Source organism: Salarias fasciatus, chromosome 18, assembly GCF_902148845.1.
Source record: "Salarias fasciatus chromosome 18, fSalaFa1.1, whole genome shotgun sequence".
NCBI lineage: Eukaryota > Metazoa > Chordata > Actinopteri > Blenniiformes > Blenniidae > Salarias > Salarias fasciatus.
The window spans coordinates 9,361,901-9,376,480 of NC_043762.1; the positions used below are offsets into that span (position 1 = coordinate 9,361,901).

Genomic DNA, 14,580 nt, shown 5'->3' on the forward strand with positions numbered 1-14,580 from the left:
AAATGTCACTTCACAAATACCTGTATCAGAATATACTCCCTCACTAGAGGTCACCATGAGAAGAAAATTAAGGCACAATGTGAAAAAAAAATCCACTGAAACAGATTTATATTTACAAAAAAACAGTTTTGCATGTACAGGAATCTGTTTAACAGACTTGACAGATATTTTAGGGAGTTTTGAGAGGAGAAGATACTCCCAAGATATATAGACAGCAACACTTCCTCTTCCTGTCTCAAACTCAAGTGAATCATGGAGGTTCACATTCTTCTTTTCACGGGTTTCCTGCTGAGAATCTGTCAGTCTCAAGGTAAAATATTACATTTTTCCTCCTCTTAAGTGTTCCACTGTGACACTCTGTCACTGTGTTTTCAGTGGAAATGAGAAAATAATCAAACTGATGTTTGTCTGAGATGGAAAAGTTTTGTAAGAAAGGTGTGTTTTCTCTCACCACATAAACTCAATTTAAACACAATGACTTTTAGTGTCAAATACTGAACAATGTAGAAATTTTGTTCTAAATATTTGTCCTAAACATCATAAAATTGAGATCAAGAATTTTCTTAGAAAGCATTTTGGAGATGCACTTCAGCATGTTTTATCTGGGATCTTATCAGATTGAGCTGAAAAATACATGTAAGGAATGACCTGCAGGGTCAGAGGAGACTGCACAAAGTTTGATTTGTTGATCTGTTCTAAATCCTACGGCGGTCAGATATTGTAACATTTTGAATGAATCATTAAAGAAGAAATTGTCATGTTAATGTTAGTAAACAGCTTTATTAACAGTGTTTTGCTTTTATTTTTAATGCTCTTTCAGGATCTGAAGATAAATTTGTGAGACTTGGAGAAGACTTACTTCTGGATTTGAAGACATCTGTTAAACTCAGCGAAAGCTATGGTTTCTTGTGGAAATTTAAAAACCATCAACTCGAGAGAGAAGTTAAAGTAGCAAAGGTTACTCATGATAATAAACCATTTATATTTGGCAAGTTTAAGGAAAATTCAGAGATTTTACAGAACTACTCACTTCTGTTGAGGAAAGTGAAACACAGTAACACTGGAACCTACACTGGACTTGTGAGTGGAGAAGAGGACGACGCTGTTGCTGTTTACAACATTATAGTCCAAGGTAGGTGTTTGTTTGACGTATGTTTTATTTCATTTGATACAGCATAGAGACCTGATTCAGAATCCTTCACATGCATTGTATCCTTTTTAGATCCAGTATAGTACTCATAAAGAAGTTGACATGTGAGGGAACAAGAAACTTCACACTTTCATGACACTTAGAAATCCCCTATTTTACAGCTTTTCAACAATTTCAGTGTCAGAGGTCCAAAACACTGTATTCAAAGTGTTTCGCCCCAAATCCAGCCTTCATCCTGAATTTCAGGTCATCTAATGTCCCTCTGTGCACTCAGTTGTGTCCGTCCACGCCTACGCTGTGTTGCCCCCAAGTCGTTTCTGCTTCCTTTTTTCTTTGTTTATTCAGTGTAGTTATGCGCTTATGATGTGTTCTTTATTACATATATACTGTATAGTTTTATGTTTTTAACATGAGTTTCTACAGAGGGAAAGCTTTTTTGCTCGGGTTTTATGTTGTGTTTGAGCTCGGAGCAGTGAGTCAGATCTGGCAACCGTGGCTTTTTCTGGCGATTTTACTGGGGGCTGGCACTGATGTTTACGGTGGATTTATGGCACTGGCTTGGTGATACACTGTTGTTCAACCAGAATCTGACCCAGAAGAAGACGTCAACTAAAAATATTCTGTGTCTATTATTAATATTTCGGTTTTTATTTTTTTTATCTTTATTATCTAATATTCCGTTTGGTACCATTAGTACCAAATATCTAAGCTGCTGTTACACTGTAAATTCTAACAAGTTAAGTTTACTCAAAATAATTTAGGAAACCGATTACCTTGGGAAATCTTAGTAAAAGCACTTAACTGTGTCAAGTAGAGTGAAATTATCATATCTGAGTGAGCTTCTTCTTTTAAAGTTGTGAGCACTGAAAGCGTCTCAGTAATGTTAACTTTCAACCAAGTTTTTTGAACTAAAATTCCTTGAGTCAAATGAATATATTCCACCAAACAAATTGACACATGGTCCGGGGATCAAACCCATGACCTTGTGGCTGTAAGGCAAGAGCGCTAATTGCTCATCCACCATGCCACTGATGAGAAGTCACATGGACTTCAAACACTGTGTGAGCCGTACTTAATATTACCGGTAAATAAAATGTACTTCATGTACCTTAGTTCAGCTTTCTTAAAATAATAACTCCCAAAAATAGCTTTATGAAAGCCATTATTTATTATCTATTGTTTTTTTTTGTGTCCGTATTTGCAAACATCAACAACAGTCATCAGAGGTCATTTGGCTGAAATGTTACAGGTTAAATCATGGTGGCTTTACAAGAACCTCCCCAACACCATGTCTTCATGTCCGTACTTTCAAATTACAAACAAAAGCTGGAATCAACGCCAGCCTGTCGTATTGGGGTTGTCTGCACCGCTTCAACAGCTTGCATGTTAATGCCTCGTTCTTTTTCGTTGGTAAACGCGCGCCAAGTAGAAATGGTCACAAACTGTGCCACACACTCAGAAGAGTCAAGTAAATATCACTGAGTGGAACAAGTAAGCATGGAAAAAGTACAGAAAACTTGGTGAAACAAAGTAAACTTAATTAACTAGCATGAATTAAGTTGATCACCCAAGCTGAAGTCACTGAGGTGGTTGGCAAGCTCCTCGGTGGCAAGGCACCGGGGGTGGACGAGATTCGGCCTGAGTACCTTAGGTCTCTGGATGTGCAGAGACTGTCTTGGTTGACACGTCTCTGCAACATCGCGTGGCGGTCGAGGACGGTGCCTCTGGATTGGCAGACCGGGGTGGTGGTCCCCCTGTTTAAAAAGGGGGAACCGGAGGGTGTGCTCCAACTATAGGGGAATTACACTCCTCAGCCTCCCCGGGAAAGTCTATTCCAGGGTACTGGAGATGAGGATCCGACCGATAGTCGAACCTCGGATCCAGGAGGAACAATGCGGTTTTCGTCCTGGTCGTGGAACAGTGGACCAGCTCTATACCCTCCATAGGGTGCTCGAGGGTTCGTGGGAGTTTGCCCAACCAGTCCACATGTGTTTTGTGGATTTGGAGAAGGCATTCGACCGTGTCCCTCGTGGTGTCTTGTGCGGTTCTGTTCATAATCTTCATGGACAGAATTTCTAGGTGCAGCCAGGGGCCGGAGGGGGTCCGGTTCGGGAACCACAGGATTTCATCTCTGCTTTTTGCAGATGATGTTGTCCTGTTGGCTTCATCGAATGCGGACCTACAGCATGCACTGGGGCGGTTCGCAGCCGAGTGTGAAGCAGCAGGGATGAGGATCAGCACCTCCAAATCCGAGGCCATGGTCCTCGACTGGAGGAAGGTGGCTTGCCCCCTCCAGGTTGGTGGAGAGACCCTAGCCCAAGTGGAGGAGTTCAAGTATCTTGGGGTCTTGTTCATGAGTGGGGGACGGATGGAGCGTGAGATTGACAGGCGGATCGGTGCAGCGGCTGCAGTGATGCAGTCGTTGTATCGGTCCGTCGTGGTGAAGAAGGAGCTGAGCCGAAAGGCGAAGCTCTCGATTTACTGGTCAATCTACGTTCCCACCCTCACCTATGGTCATGAGCTTTGGGTCATGACCGAAAGGACAAGATCCCGGATACAAGCGGCCGAAATGAGCTTCCTCCGTAGGGTGGCTGGGCGCTCCCTTAGAGATAGGGTGAGGAGCTCAGTCACCAGGGAGGAGCTCGGAGTAGAGCCGCTACTCCTCCACATCGAGAGGAACCAGCTGAGGTGGCTCGGACATCTGTTTAGGATGCCTCCTGGACGCCTCCCTAGGGAGGTGTTCCGGGCATGTCCCACTGGGAGGAGACCCCGGGGAAGACCCAGGACACGCTGGAGAGACTATGTCTCTCGGCTGGCCTGGGAATGCCTTGGGATCCTCCCAGAGTAGCTGGAGGAAGTGTCTGGGGACAGGGAAGTCTGGGCATCCCTGCTGAGACTGCTGCCCCCGCGACCCGGCCCCGGATAAGCGGTAGAAAATGGATGGATGGATGGATGGAATTAAGTTGAATATACTATTTACACCTAAGTCATGTCATTGTTTGCATTTACAGTGTATCTGGAAGGACAACTGTTATGTTTTTTTTCATATTATGAAGAATTTATTCAGTCTATCAGTCAGGTGGCGCTCCACTAGCAGATGGAGTGATTATTTCCACTCATGACGTCATGAATGGAAAGTATGTTTCAGCACACATTGACAATATTTCCATTTCATTACAGATTCAAATGGATTAACCACAATAGTTTATAGAACTTCTCCTAACAGCTGGACACTTTGAAATACAATAAATCTTAGTTTAGTTTTGCATTTTGTTTGTGACAACTATAATTTTTTTGTCAAAAGATGAAAGGAAACTACTGATTAAAAAAAAATAACATACTCTTTTATGTTTTTTCTTTTTTTTTTTTTTTACATAAAAATGGACTTTTTTGATAAAAGAAAGGATTTTAGGACAAAATTGGAGAAGAGCAATTCACCTTTGCATGATAACACTGAAGAAGTCGGGGGGTGTTGGGTGTGGGGGTGGGGAATGACTTTCTGACCAATTTATGCTCAGTTCATTCTGCTGAAGCGCAACTGTTCATTGTCACTCTGTGAACCTACAAGAAACAGACTATGCTGTTCTCACTAAAGCGCGTTTACTTGAGCTCAACAGCGAGCTAAACTCTACTCCAAAAATGACAGAGTCGTGTAGTAAAGTTGAACATTTACTGAAGGCTCTTCATTTCAACATGGACATGGAGTAAAAACTGAAATACACAAAATAAAACAATGTTACATGGGCCTGCGTTCGGCCCCTAAGGAGGATCCCCGGAGAATTCCGCCCTGATCCTTCAGAACCCTAGTCGATGGTGGCCGGGCAGCCCAGTTTCATAGAGCCTGGTCGGAGTTTTGGCCCGGTTCTTGCTCACCACGGCCCCCCTCACTCCTATGTCCTGAGGACTCTGATGGTGGCTAAATATGCGCTTGTTCGCCAAGTCCAGCACCTGCTCCTGTGGAGGTGCGCAGTCGGTATGGCCGTGTGATTAGGCCTCTCTTAAAGGAATACTCCGAAGATTTTGGACCCACACCCTTTCCCTATTATTGACAAAGTGAGACAAGCTCATAAATAACTTTTTTGTGTCTTGGCGTTCAGTGGTTTTATCCCAGCTGTTAGCATCATATTTAGTTAAGCTCAATTGCTGGAGGTGAAAAGGAGACAGAGCCGGACTGACGAAAGTGGACAATATACTCCTTACAGTGGTCCAGGGGATGTCGTATTAGCACGTGAAGTAAATCCGAATGGTTGCGAAACATTTTAAAAGACAATTCGTTAAAATAACATTTTGATACACACAGTCCTGCACATGCGCAATGCTCCGCGGAAGGATATACCGGAGCGCAGCAGTAGACGCCATAGACTCAGCCGCTATGCTCCGGTATATCCTTCCGCGGAGCACTATGCTTGTGCAGATCTGTGATTATCTCACTGTGTGATCTGAGCTTATCTGACTTTGTCAGTGATAGGGAAAGGGCATGGGTCCAAAATCTTTGGAGTATTCCTTTAAGAGACTGTAAATGATGATTTGGTTGGGGGGTTTTGTTTCGTTCTCCCTTGGGGCGCTTGGTCCCTTCTGAATGTTCAGGGGGCTGTGTGGTGTCTGCTGGGAGGGGAAAGTCCTCACATTAGAAGAGGCGGGGTTTGGTCACGTGGGGAGGTGTGGTGCACTGACGGTGGAGGTTAAAGAGGCAGAAGTGATCTGTCAGTTGGTGCTTCTTGGGATGACAGCTGTCACTCGTGTGTGAAAAATAAACTACACTCGATGGTACTCCTTCGTCCATCTCCTCTTTCAGCAGTCTCTACAACACATCAAAGTTCAAGCTAGGTTTTGTTCCATTTCAGACACTGAACAAAAACATCTGCTTTCACATTTCTAAAACTTCTCTCTCTCACTCTCCTTCCAGATGTTGTGTCTCCCGTCCAGCTGGAGGTGAACTCTGTATCAAGCAGCTCACACTCCTGTAACGTCACTCTGACCTGCAGCACGGCCGACTCTCACATCAGCAGCACTTTCAGATGCGACAGTCAAAAATGTGATCAGGATGGAGGGAATCAGTCAAAGATCATAAACTCCAGTTCCACTCTGCAAGTCTACTTGTCGGACGTTACAGTGATCTGTAAACACAGAAACCAGGTCAGCTCGACTGAGGACAGGACGGATATTCAACATGTCTGCCCCCAGCTGACTGGTAGGTCTGGAAAAGATCAATTATGATGAAAAATGTAAAAATAATCAAGGAAATGACTGAATATAATGTTATTAATCTAATAATAGGAATGGGCTGCTTATTGCTCGTATTGTGGTGTCACTCACACTTCCACCTGTTCTGCTTTTTCATAGGTTCACACAGCGTCTCTGACGGCATTTCCTTCTGCCGGGTGAAGATAGTGGTGTTCTCTGCTGGTCTCTTCCTCATGGTGTCTGCTCTCATCAGTGTGCATCTCTTTCTCAAACTCAAGAAGCAAAAATAAGCATTTTCTTTGCCTTTCAGTTGTGCATACAGCTTTAATTAACAATCAATACTGCTGCAGTGGAAGGACACAGAATTGATGAAAGGGCCGCTATAGTAATGCTTCTTTTTCAGGAAATATGACTTTGATATAAATTTTGTTTTACAAATGCTTAATGAACAAGGAAACATCTTTGTGAGTAGCGCTCTTTCTAATACTGATCATTCTTGTACTTTCCCTGATGTCTCAGAGTGTTGACTAAACAGATGAAAAAATGCTCAAAGAATTTGCTCTTGGAGGAACTAAAATTCAGAGTCATATTTCCATTATTTGTCTCACAGCAGGGAAATTTACAGACTGACAGCAGTTAAAAGGACGATATAAAGTGAATGGAAAAAATGCTAAACAGAAAATAAGATCAGAACATGATAAAAATATGGAATATATAAATAGAGTTTATCGGTCGAATCCTCCTCTCCAGTACCCTGGAGTAGACTTTCTCAGGGAGGCTGAGGAGTATGATCCCCCGATAGTTGGAACACATCCTCCAGTCCCCCTTTTGAAACAGGGGAACCACCACCCCGGTCTGCCAATCCAGAGGTACTGTCCCCGACCGCCACGCGATGTTACAGAGAAGTGTCAACCAAGACAGTCCCTGCACATCCAGAGACTCAAGGTACTCGAGCCGAATCTCATCCACCCCTGGTGCCTTGCCACCGAGGAGCTTACCAACCACCTTGGTGACTTCAGCTTGGGTGATGGATGAGTCCACCTCTGGGATCTCAGCCTCTGCTTCCTCCGCGGAAGATATGGTGACGGGATTGAGGAAGTCCTCGAAGTATTCCTTCCACCGTCCTATTATATCCCTAGTTGAGGTCAGCAGCTCCCCATCTCCACTGTGAACAGTGTTAGTGGAGACCTGCTTCCCCCTCCTGAGGCGCCGGACGGTTTGCCAGAATTTCTTCGAGGCCGACCGGTAGTCCTCCTCCATGGCCTCCCCGAACTCCTCCCAGACCTGAGTTTTTGCCTCCACAACCGCTCGGACTGCAGTTCGCTTGGCTTGGCGGTACCCCTCAGCTGATTCTGGAGTCTCATCAGTCAACAAGACTTGGTAGGACTCCTTCTTCAGCTTGACAGCAACCCTTACTTCTGGTGTCCACCACCGGCTTTGGGGGTTGCCGCTACGACAGGCGCCAGAGATCTTACAACCACAGCTCTGAACAGCTGCTTCAACAATGGAGGAGGAGAACATGATCCACTCGGACTCAATGTCCCCAGTAGGGATGGGAATCGAGAACCGATTCTTTTGTAGAATCGGTTCCTCATGTCTCGATTCCAAGGAATCGTTTGGCTGTCTCCTTAACGATTTCGCTATCGATTCCACTGTGTGCGTGACGACGTATCATGCGCGGAGCGCATGGACTCGCACAGCGCAGCTGAGGTCCGCTCTGGCGCCGCTACAGAGCCGTGGACGGAAACTTTCAGCAAGGATCCTTTTTTCCTCACTCCGGAGCCTGCTGCTTCAGTCTAAACAGAAACAAGTCGGTGCCAGATGGAAACTAGTTACGTGCTCCAAAATCTGTGATTTCAAAATAAAATCTGTCGCGTTTTTGCCTTCACATTGTTTTTTGTAATTCTTCTGGTAGAATATATGATAAACAACGCGATCTAATCATTATATGCATTAGAAGAATGAACGATGTTGTTCTTACTCATTGTAGGAAAGTCAAACTACACCAAAATTGCACAAAACAAAGCTCCATGACCGGAGTAGCTGTGTTGCCAGATTGGGCAGGTTGCTGCACAATCAAGCCTCTGTTGAACCTGAGGTGGGTTGATGGAATGATTATGTGTTTGTGACGTGTTTTTTTCAAATGCAAATCCGTTTTTTACGGTTTTAACATGCATTCTCTACAGAGATGGAGGTTTGGACTGCTTTCTATTGTTGGATGGAATTAACATTATATTTAGGGCAGATGTGGCAACTTCCATCAGCTGACAGCAGACACACCAAGACTGTGTGAGTGACAGTGCTGCAGAGCTAGACCAGACAGAGGCATCCAGAGTGAGGCCGGTGTAATTTGGTTTGGAGCTTTTCAACCTGGCGTCAGGATGAAGCTACAGAGTTCGGCTGTTTTTCACACCAAAACATGAAACTGGCGCTACTTGCAGCTTGCAAAGTTTTCACGACATGGATATTTTTTTCTTCTGTTCAGGATGAAGACATTAAAGAGTTAATGCAAACACCCCATTTGTGTTGTTTCATTTCTCACTCAATGAGAATCGATAAGAGAATCAATAAGGAATCGTATCGATAAGCAGTATTGATAATGGAATCGGAATCGCTAAATTCTTAACAATTCCCATCCCTAGTCCCCAGCCTCCCTCGGGATCTGGGAGAAGCTCTCCCGGAGGTGGGAGTCCCTGCTGACAGAGGGTTCCACCAGACGTTCCCAGCAGATCCTCACAGCACATTTGGGTCTGCCAAGTCTGTCTGGTTTCCTCTTTCGCCAGCGAATCCAACTCACCACCAGGTGGTGATCGGTCGACAGCTCTGCTCTTCTCTTCACCCTTGTGTCCAAAAACACATGGCTGGAGGTCAGATGACACAACAATAAAGTCGATCATTGAGCTCCGAGGCTGTCTTGGTGCCAAGTGCACTTATGGACACCCCTGTGCTCGAACATGGTGTTGTTATGGACAAACTGTGACTAGCACAGAAGTCCAATAACAAAACACTGCTCGGGTTCAGATCAGGGAGGCCGTGCATCACAATCACCCCCTCCAGGTCTCACTATCGCTGTCCACGTGGGCGTTGAAGTTCCCAAGTAGAACAATGGAGTGCGCAGATGGAGTACTGTCCAGTACCCCTCCCAGGGGCTCCAGGGAGGCCGGGTACTCTGCACTGCTGTTCAGCTCATAAGTCGAGACAACAGTGAAGTACCTATCCCCGACCCGAAGGCACAGAGATGCAACCCTCTCGTTCACTGGGGAGAACTCCAACACGTGGCGGGTGAGCTGTGGGGGCTATAAGCAAACCCACGCCAGTCCGCCTTCTGTCACTACGGGCAACGCCACAGAAGTGAAGAGTCCAGCCCTTCTCGAGAAATTGGAGCCCAACTATATCTAGCCGGTACCTCTCAACTTCCCTCACAAGCTCAGGCTCCTTCCCCACAAAAGAGGTTACATTCCATGTCCCCAGAGCTATTCTGGCACCCTGCCATCGGCTGCCACCCAATCCACACTGCACCCGGCCCCTACAGTTCCCTCGGCGGGTGGTGGGTCCGCCAGAGGGTGGGCCCACGTTGGCCCTTTGGGCTGAGCCCGGCCGGGCCCCGTGGGCAAAGGCCAGACCACCAGGTGCTCGCTTGCGAGCCCCAACCCCAGGCCTGGCTCCAGGGTGGGGCCTTGGCTGTGCCATACCAGGCGACGTCACGGTCTTTGATTTAAAATTTTTCATAGGGGCTTTTGACCTGCCATTAGTCTGGCCCATCACCCAGGACCTGTTTGTCATTAGCCTAGTATGCCAAACTGTCTCTCCATGCTTAGGGATACATGGAGAAACAGTCTGGGACCACGCCCTTTGAAGCTGATTTCTGCCCGGGAAACTTCTGCTGGGCCAATCATAGCCCACAAGAGGCAGGAGTTAGCGTTGCGTCATATTATACCTCCCCAAAACAATCATGATGGCGGCCGCATCACAGCGAGTCTTTACGACGGTGCTGTCTGAAGTTTTGAACAAACTGAATTTGTCGCTGAGACCACAGCAAGAATCTGCTCTGAAGGCTTTTCTTTCTAACCCTCAAATTCCACCGGATGCGAAAACGCTGCACCATGTCCCAGAAGCACCAGTGCTACGACAGATCACCTGAAAGCCTCTGAGCACCACGGCGCTGGTGATTCACTTGTGCGCCACTGCTTCTAAATGGCGCAGCGCTGCGCTGCGCTGCGCTCCGGTGTGCGTTGACTTCAGGAACAAGACGCCAGCACGGCGCGGCGCTTTAGCACCCGGTGGAATTTGGGGGTAAAACGGACGTAAAACTACATGCCACGATCCCATGTTTTGGACTACAAAACGACTACAACGGAGCGCTGCATGCATCGCAATGTGGTTGCGTCACAGCCTTGTTTTTTGGATTGCTTCTCTCCGCTCAATAGTCCCGCCTCTCGTTGCCAGTTTGAAATGCTGCCCCAATGGCGCGGTACCAGACTGTCTTTATATGTGTGTAACACATAAATAAAGTCAGTCTGGCATGCCAGGCTAGTTTGCCATGTGAGACCCTACCAGGCACATAAAGCTCCGGACAACTAAGCTCCTGGGATCACGCGGGCACTCAAACTCCCCCACCACTTTAAGGTGGCCGGTGAGGGGGGAGCGCTTACAATATGGAAATGAGAATAAATGGAATGTTAGACATCACATTAAATGGAGCTCATTTGCAAATATTACATGGTATCACAGAACACAGTACATTAATGTGTCCAAGAAAGTTTTTATAGAAATATATTAATCTAGAGATTGTTATGACCTGAAATTGATCAGTTTTACACTTTCCAAAAAGAGGAGCCAAAAAAGTCACAAAAGTGAAAAAACAACAAGGACTTTAGATGTCTTTCCTCAGGTTGAAGTGTTCCGTGTTCAACCTTGAGCTGAAAATGTCAATGTCCTGCTGTGACCGTCCTTCCCAGTTCAAGCAGTCACTTCATTTGCTTCAGATTAGTTCTTCTGTGCTCTGATAACCTCAGTGCAAAATGTCTCTGGCTGGGACTTGTTTGTGGGCGTGTTGGTCGTGGTCGGCGCCAGAGGAAACTGCACTGTGGCGTAGGTGGATGTTGGAGAGAAATATCTCCACATCTCCAGAGTTTTGTTCAGGATTGCCACCCTGGGATTAAATCTAATAATCATGTTCGGAAAAAACAAATAGATAGTAGGAAAGGTTTTGTTTTTGTTTTGAGAAATACATTGAAACTATATTGCTTTGAGGAAATGTATATTCTGTTCCATCTGCTACTCTTCTAACTGTAAGACAAAGACAGAACTGAATATATTTACATCAAAGTTAAATGTGAAATATGTATGTATTCAAAGAGTTTTTGCAATAAACTAAAAAAAGTGCAATTTGCATATCATTCCATTTTTGGACCAGTAGGCTACAGACTATATATCCTATTATGCTGTATATAACCGCATAATTTACATTCCTAAAAATAGTGGATATGCATAAATATTTGAGAGGCTTATCCAAAACCACTGTGTGTCTTTCACGTTGATCCAGTTGGTCAACTTGAAAAGCAACAAAGTTCTTCTTTGCAGTCACATTTTCACATTCTGTTAAACTTTTTCCATGATGAAGGGAAAACATTTCTCATGTTTACAGACAGGAAACACTCCAGTGGTTGGGATTTTGTAAAAAAAAAACAAACAAAAATGTCCCACACTTTAGTGAATAAAAATGGATCCAGATTGTAGACGCACATACTTTGAAAAAAGTTGAAACAAGTGTACAAAATAAACTGATCAGGCTAATCAGTAGATGTGTTACTCTGTATTCAATGGATTAATTGGGCAACAGTCACTCAGTTGGTAGCTCAGTTGGTAGCTCAGGTTGTCTTATAACCAGAAGGTTGGTGGTTCGATCCCCGCTCCCACAGGTGTAAAACTGTCGTCGTGTCCTTGGGCAAGACACTTCACCCACCTTGCCTAGTATGAAAGTTGTGAGAGTGAATGGTTGGTGGTGGTCAGAGGGGCCAATGGTGCAGATTGGCAGCCATGCTTCCGTCAGTCTGCCCCAGGGCAGCTGTGGCTACAGTAGTAGCTTACCACCACCCAGTATTGGAGAGAATGAATAATGCAATGTAAAGTGTCTTTGAGTGTCCTGAAAAGCGCTATATGCATTATTATTATTAATGATGTGAAGATGGAGGTTTGTTTACAACATGTCAATCTGGTGAAACCAGCTTCAGATGATTTTACGAGTTTTGAGTCTCGTAGTTTCGATTTGATTTTTTGTCTACTTATGTAAAATCATGCAAATTTGATTATTTCCTACAGCAACAGTGACTGGAAAGGTTGATCCTTCGTATTCATTCGAAAAATGAGATAGGATGAAAACTGAAAAATGAAGTTCAGATTTAGGCAGGTGGTGGTATCAGAGTCAGATTATCTCCAGTTCTAATCTGGTTGTCGAGGGTCTTTTCTGTGTGGAGTTTGTATGTCCTTGCTATGCATCCGGAGGTCTTTTCTCCAACACTGTCCAGTTTCCTATGCCAAGTTCAAAGGCATAATTTAGCCCCCTGTGACCCTGAATAACATGAATGAGATGGATGGATGGAGGAAATTGCAACACCAGTGTATGTGTATAGATACACTATACAATGATGTATGTTGTCATAGTCATTGTGTTCATCATCAGGTATTCAAAAAACAAACAAAACACAGAACAGAAGTTAATTTTGGGCTTGTTTGTTTGTTTTTTGTGAAACTTGTTTGCATGAACCAAAATTCATTTACTTTCGCTTTTGTGACAAGTACAAGACATACCATTTGTGGTCTAACGACACATTTCTCAGTAAAACAACCAGAGGAACAGGCACAGAAAACAGTGGTGGTCTTATTAGCACAAACCACATGAGGGTTTTCAATTTTGGAAGAAGCTTCAGAAAGCACGTAGTTAGTTGCTATTTTTTTTCTAAAGACAGTGACTTGTTGACTTCTCTCATCTCTGGTAGGAATGAAGAATAGGTTTTTCTTGTATATATTCAACATTAGATAATACATTATTTTAATGCAAGACCAAGAAAACCTGTTTAGATTTGACATGTCAAGATCACAACATAAAGAACTGGATACTCTAATTGTCTGAGCAAGAAAAGTACATTTTCTTGCAAATAAATGTGTCTGTGACTCAGATAATTTGACTATGAACATGTGAAACAAATTGGGGTCAGAGTGTGTGAGCTGTGGACCTACAGCAGCTTTCAGTTGTGCTGAAGAAAGTTCTGCAAGCTTTATTTCCTGTAGTTTCCTGTAGCTACATGCTTGTTTCCATCACCTCAGTGAGAACAGCATGGGGGCGAAACATGCAGTCGGTGGACTACTACAGGGTCAAGCTGCTGGTCATGATTCATGCACTGGTTGGTGAAGTGTTTCAGTAAGAATAGAAGTCATAATGACATAATGACTCTGGTCACAGTGCAGAGAAATAGAAAGACTATCAAAGTCTTGCAGATTGTAAAGATCTGTCTGCTAAAGGCTGCAGAAAACTTGTATTTTAAAAAGGCTTTTCAAATGACTGAAAATATAGATTTTTCCAAGTCGCGCCTCTTTGTCTTTCCTGAATTTCTGAATCACGCCGTGGATATTTATTAATAATATGCCATCTTCAGCCACACTGTCCAAACATCAACCGATCAAAGGAGCAGCTTCTCTTCATAACTACAGCAGGCCAGAACAGGAAAAGCAAGCTTATTTCAAACATGAAGTTTATGTTTTGCTGCTTCAACAGTGATGACCACAAGAGGAAGTGTACATGTGACATACAGTTTGATCAGTTGCGATTTCTCATGCTGCTCATGCTTGTGTGTGCTCATGTTTTTATTTTGCAGCTGGCTGTGCTCGTTCAGAGCTGCTGTCTTGTTTCAGGCTGCCAGGCTGACCTCTGTGCTCGCTCATCTTTCTCTGTCTCAGGTGTGCTTTGTTAACTTCCCCCTCCCTGTGTGTATATAATCAACATTATCTGCAGTATCGGTGCTGTTTTTCAGGGTGAAAAGTACAACAGCAGCTATGTTGTACTACATGTTATTGTGCAAACTTTCTATATCAAAAAGTTGTCTGATATAGGTTTGTGTCTGTTTAGCTGCCCATCCTCACATTTCACAGTGTTCACAATGAAAAAAGTGTCTTTCCTTGAGAAACTCACTGTGAATACTTCCACCCCGTTTGCAGTGAGTGAGTGACATTAAACCAAATCTGCCAAA

The 14,580-nt window shown here is 44.3% G+C and overlaps 1 protein-coding gene across 1 annotated transcript; it reads left to right on the forward strand.

Moving 5' to 3' along the window:
• Window positions 1-252: 252 nt before the first annotated feature.
• LOC115405275 (SLAM family member 5-like) lies at window positions 253-7,252 on the forward strand. The gene is made up of 4 exons (XM_030114802.1): window positions 253-310; window positions 821-1,132; window positions 6,057-6,341; window positions 6,494-7,252. The coding sequence occupies exons 1-4, from the start codon at window positions 253-255 to the stop codon at window positions 6,622-6,624; spliced, it is 786 nt and encodes a 261-aa protein (XP_029970662.1). The 3' UTR covers window positions 6,625-7,252.
• The last annotated feature ends 7,328 nt before the right edge of the window (window positions 7,253-14,580 follow it).

Coding starts and splice junctions, on each gene's coding strand:
- LOC115405275 (XM_030114802.1), top strand. CDS start 253: ATGGAGGTTCACATTCTTCTTTTCACGGGTTTCCTGCTGAGAATCTGT. Junction 311..820: donor GAGAATCTGTCAGTCTCAAG/GTAAAATATTAC, acceptor ATGCTCTTTCAG/GATCTGAAGATAAATTTGTG. Junction 1,133..6,056: donor TTACAACATTATAGTCCAAG/GTAGGTGTTTGT, acceptor CTCTCCTTCCAG/ATGTTGTGTCTCCCGTCCAG.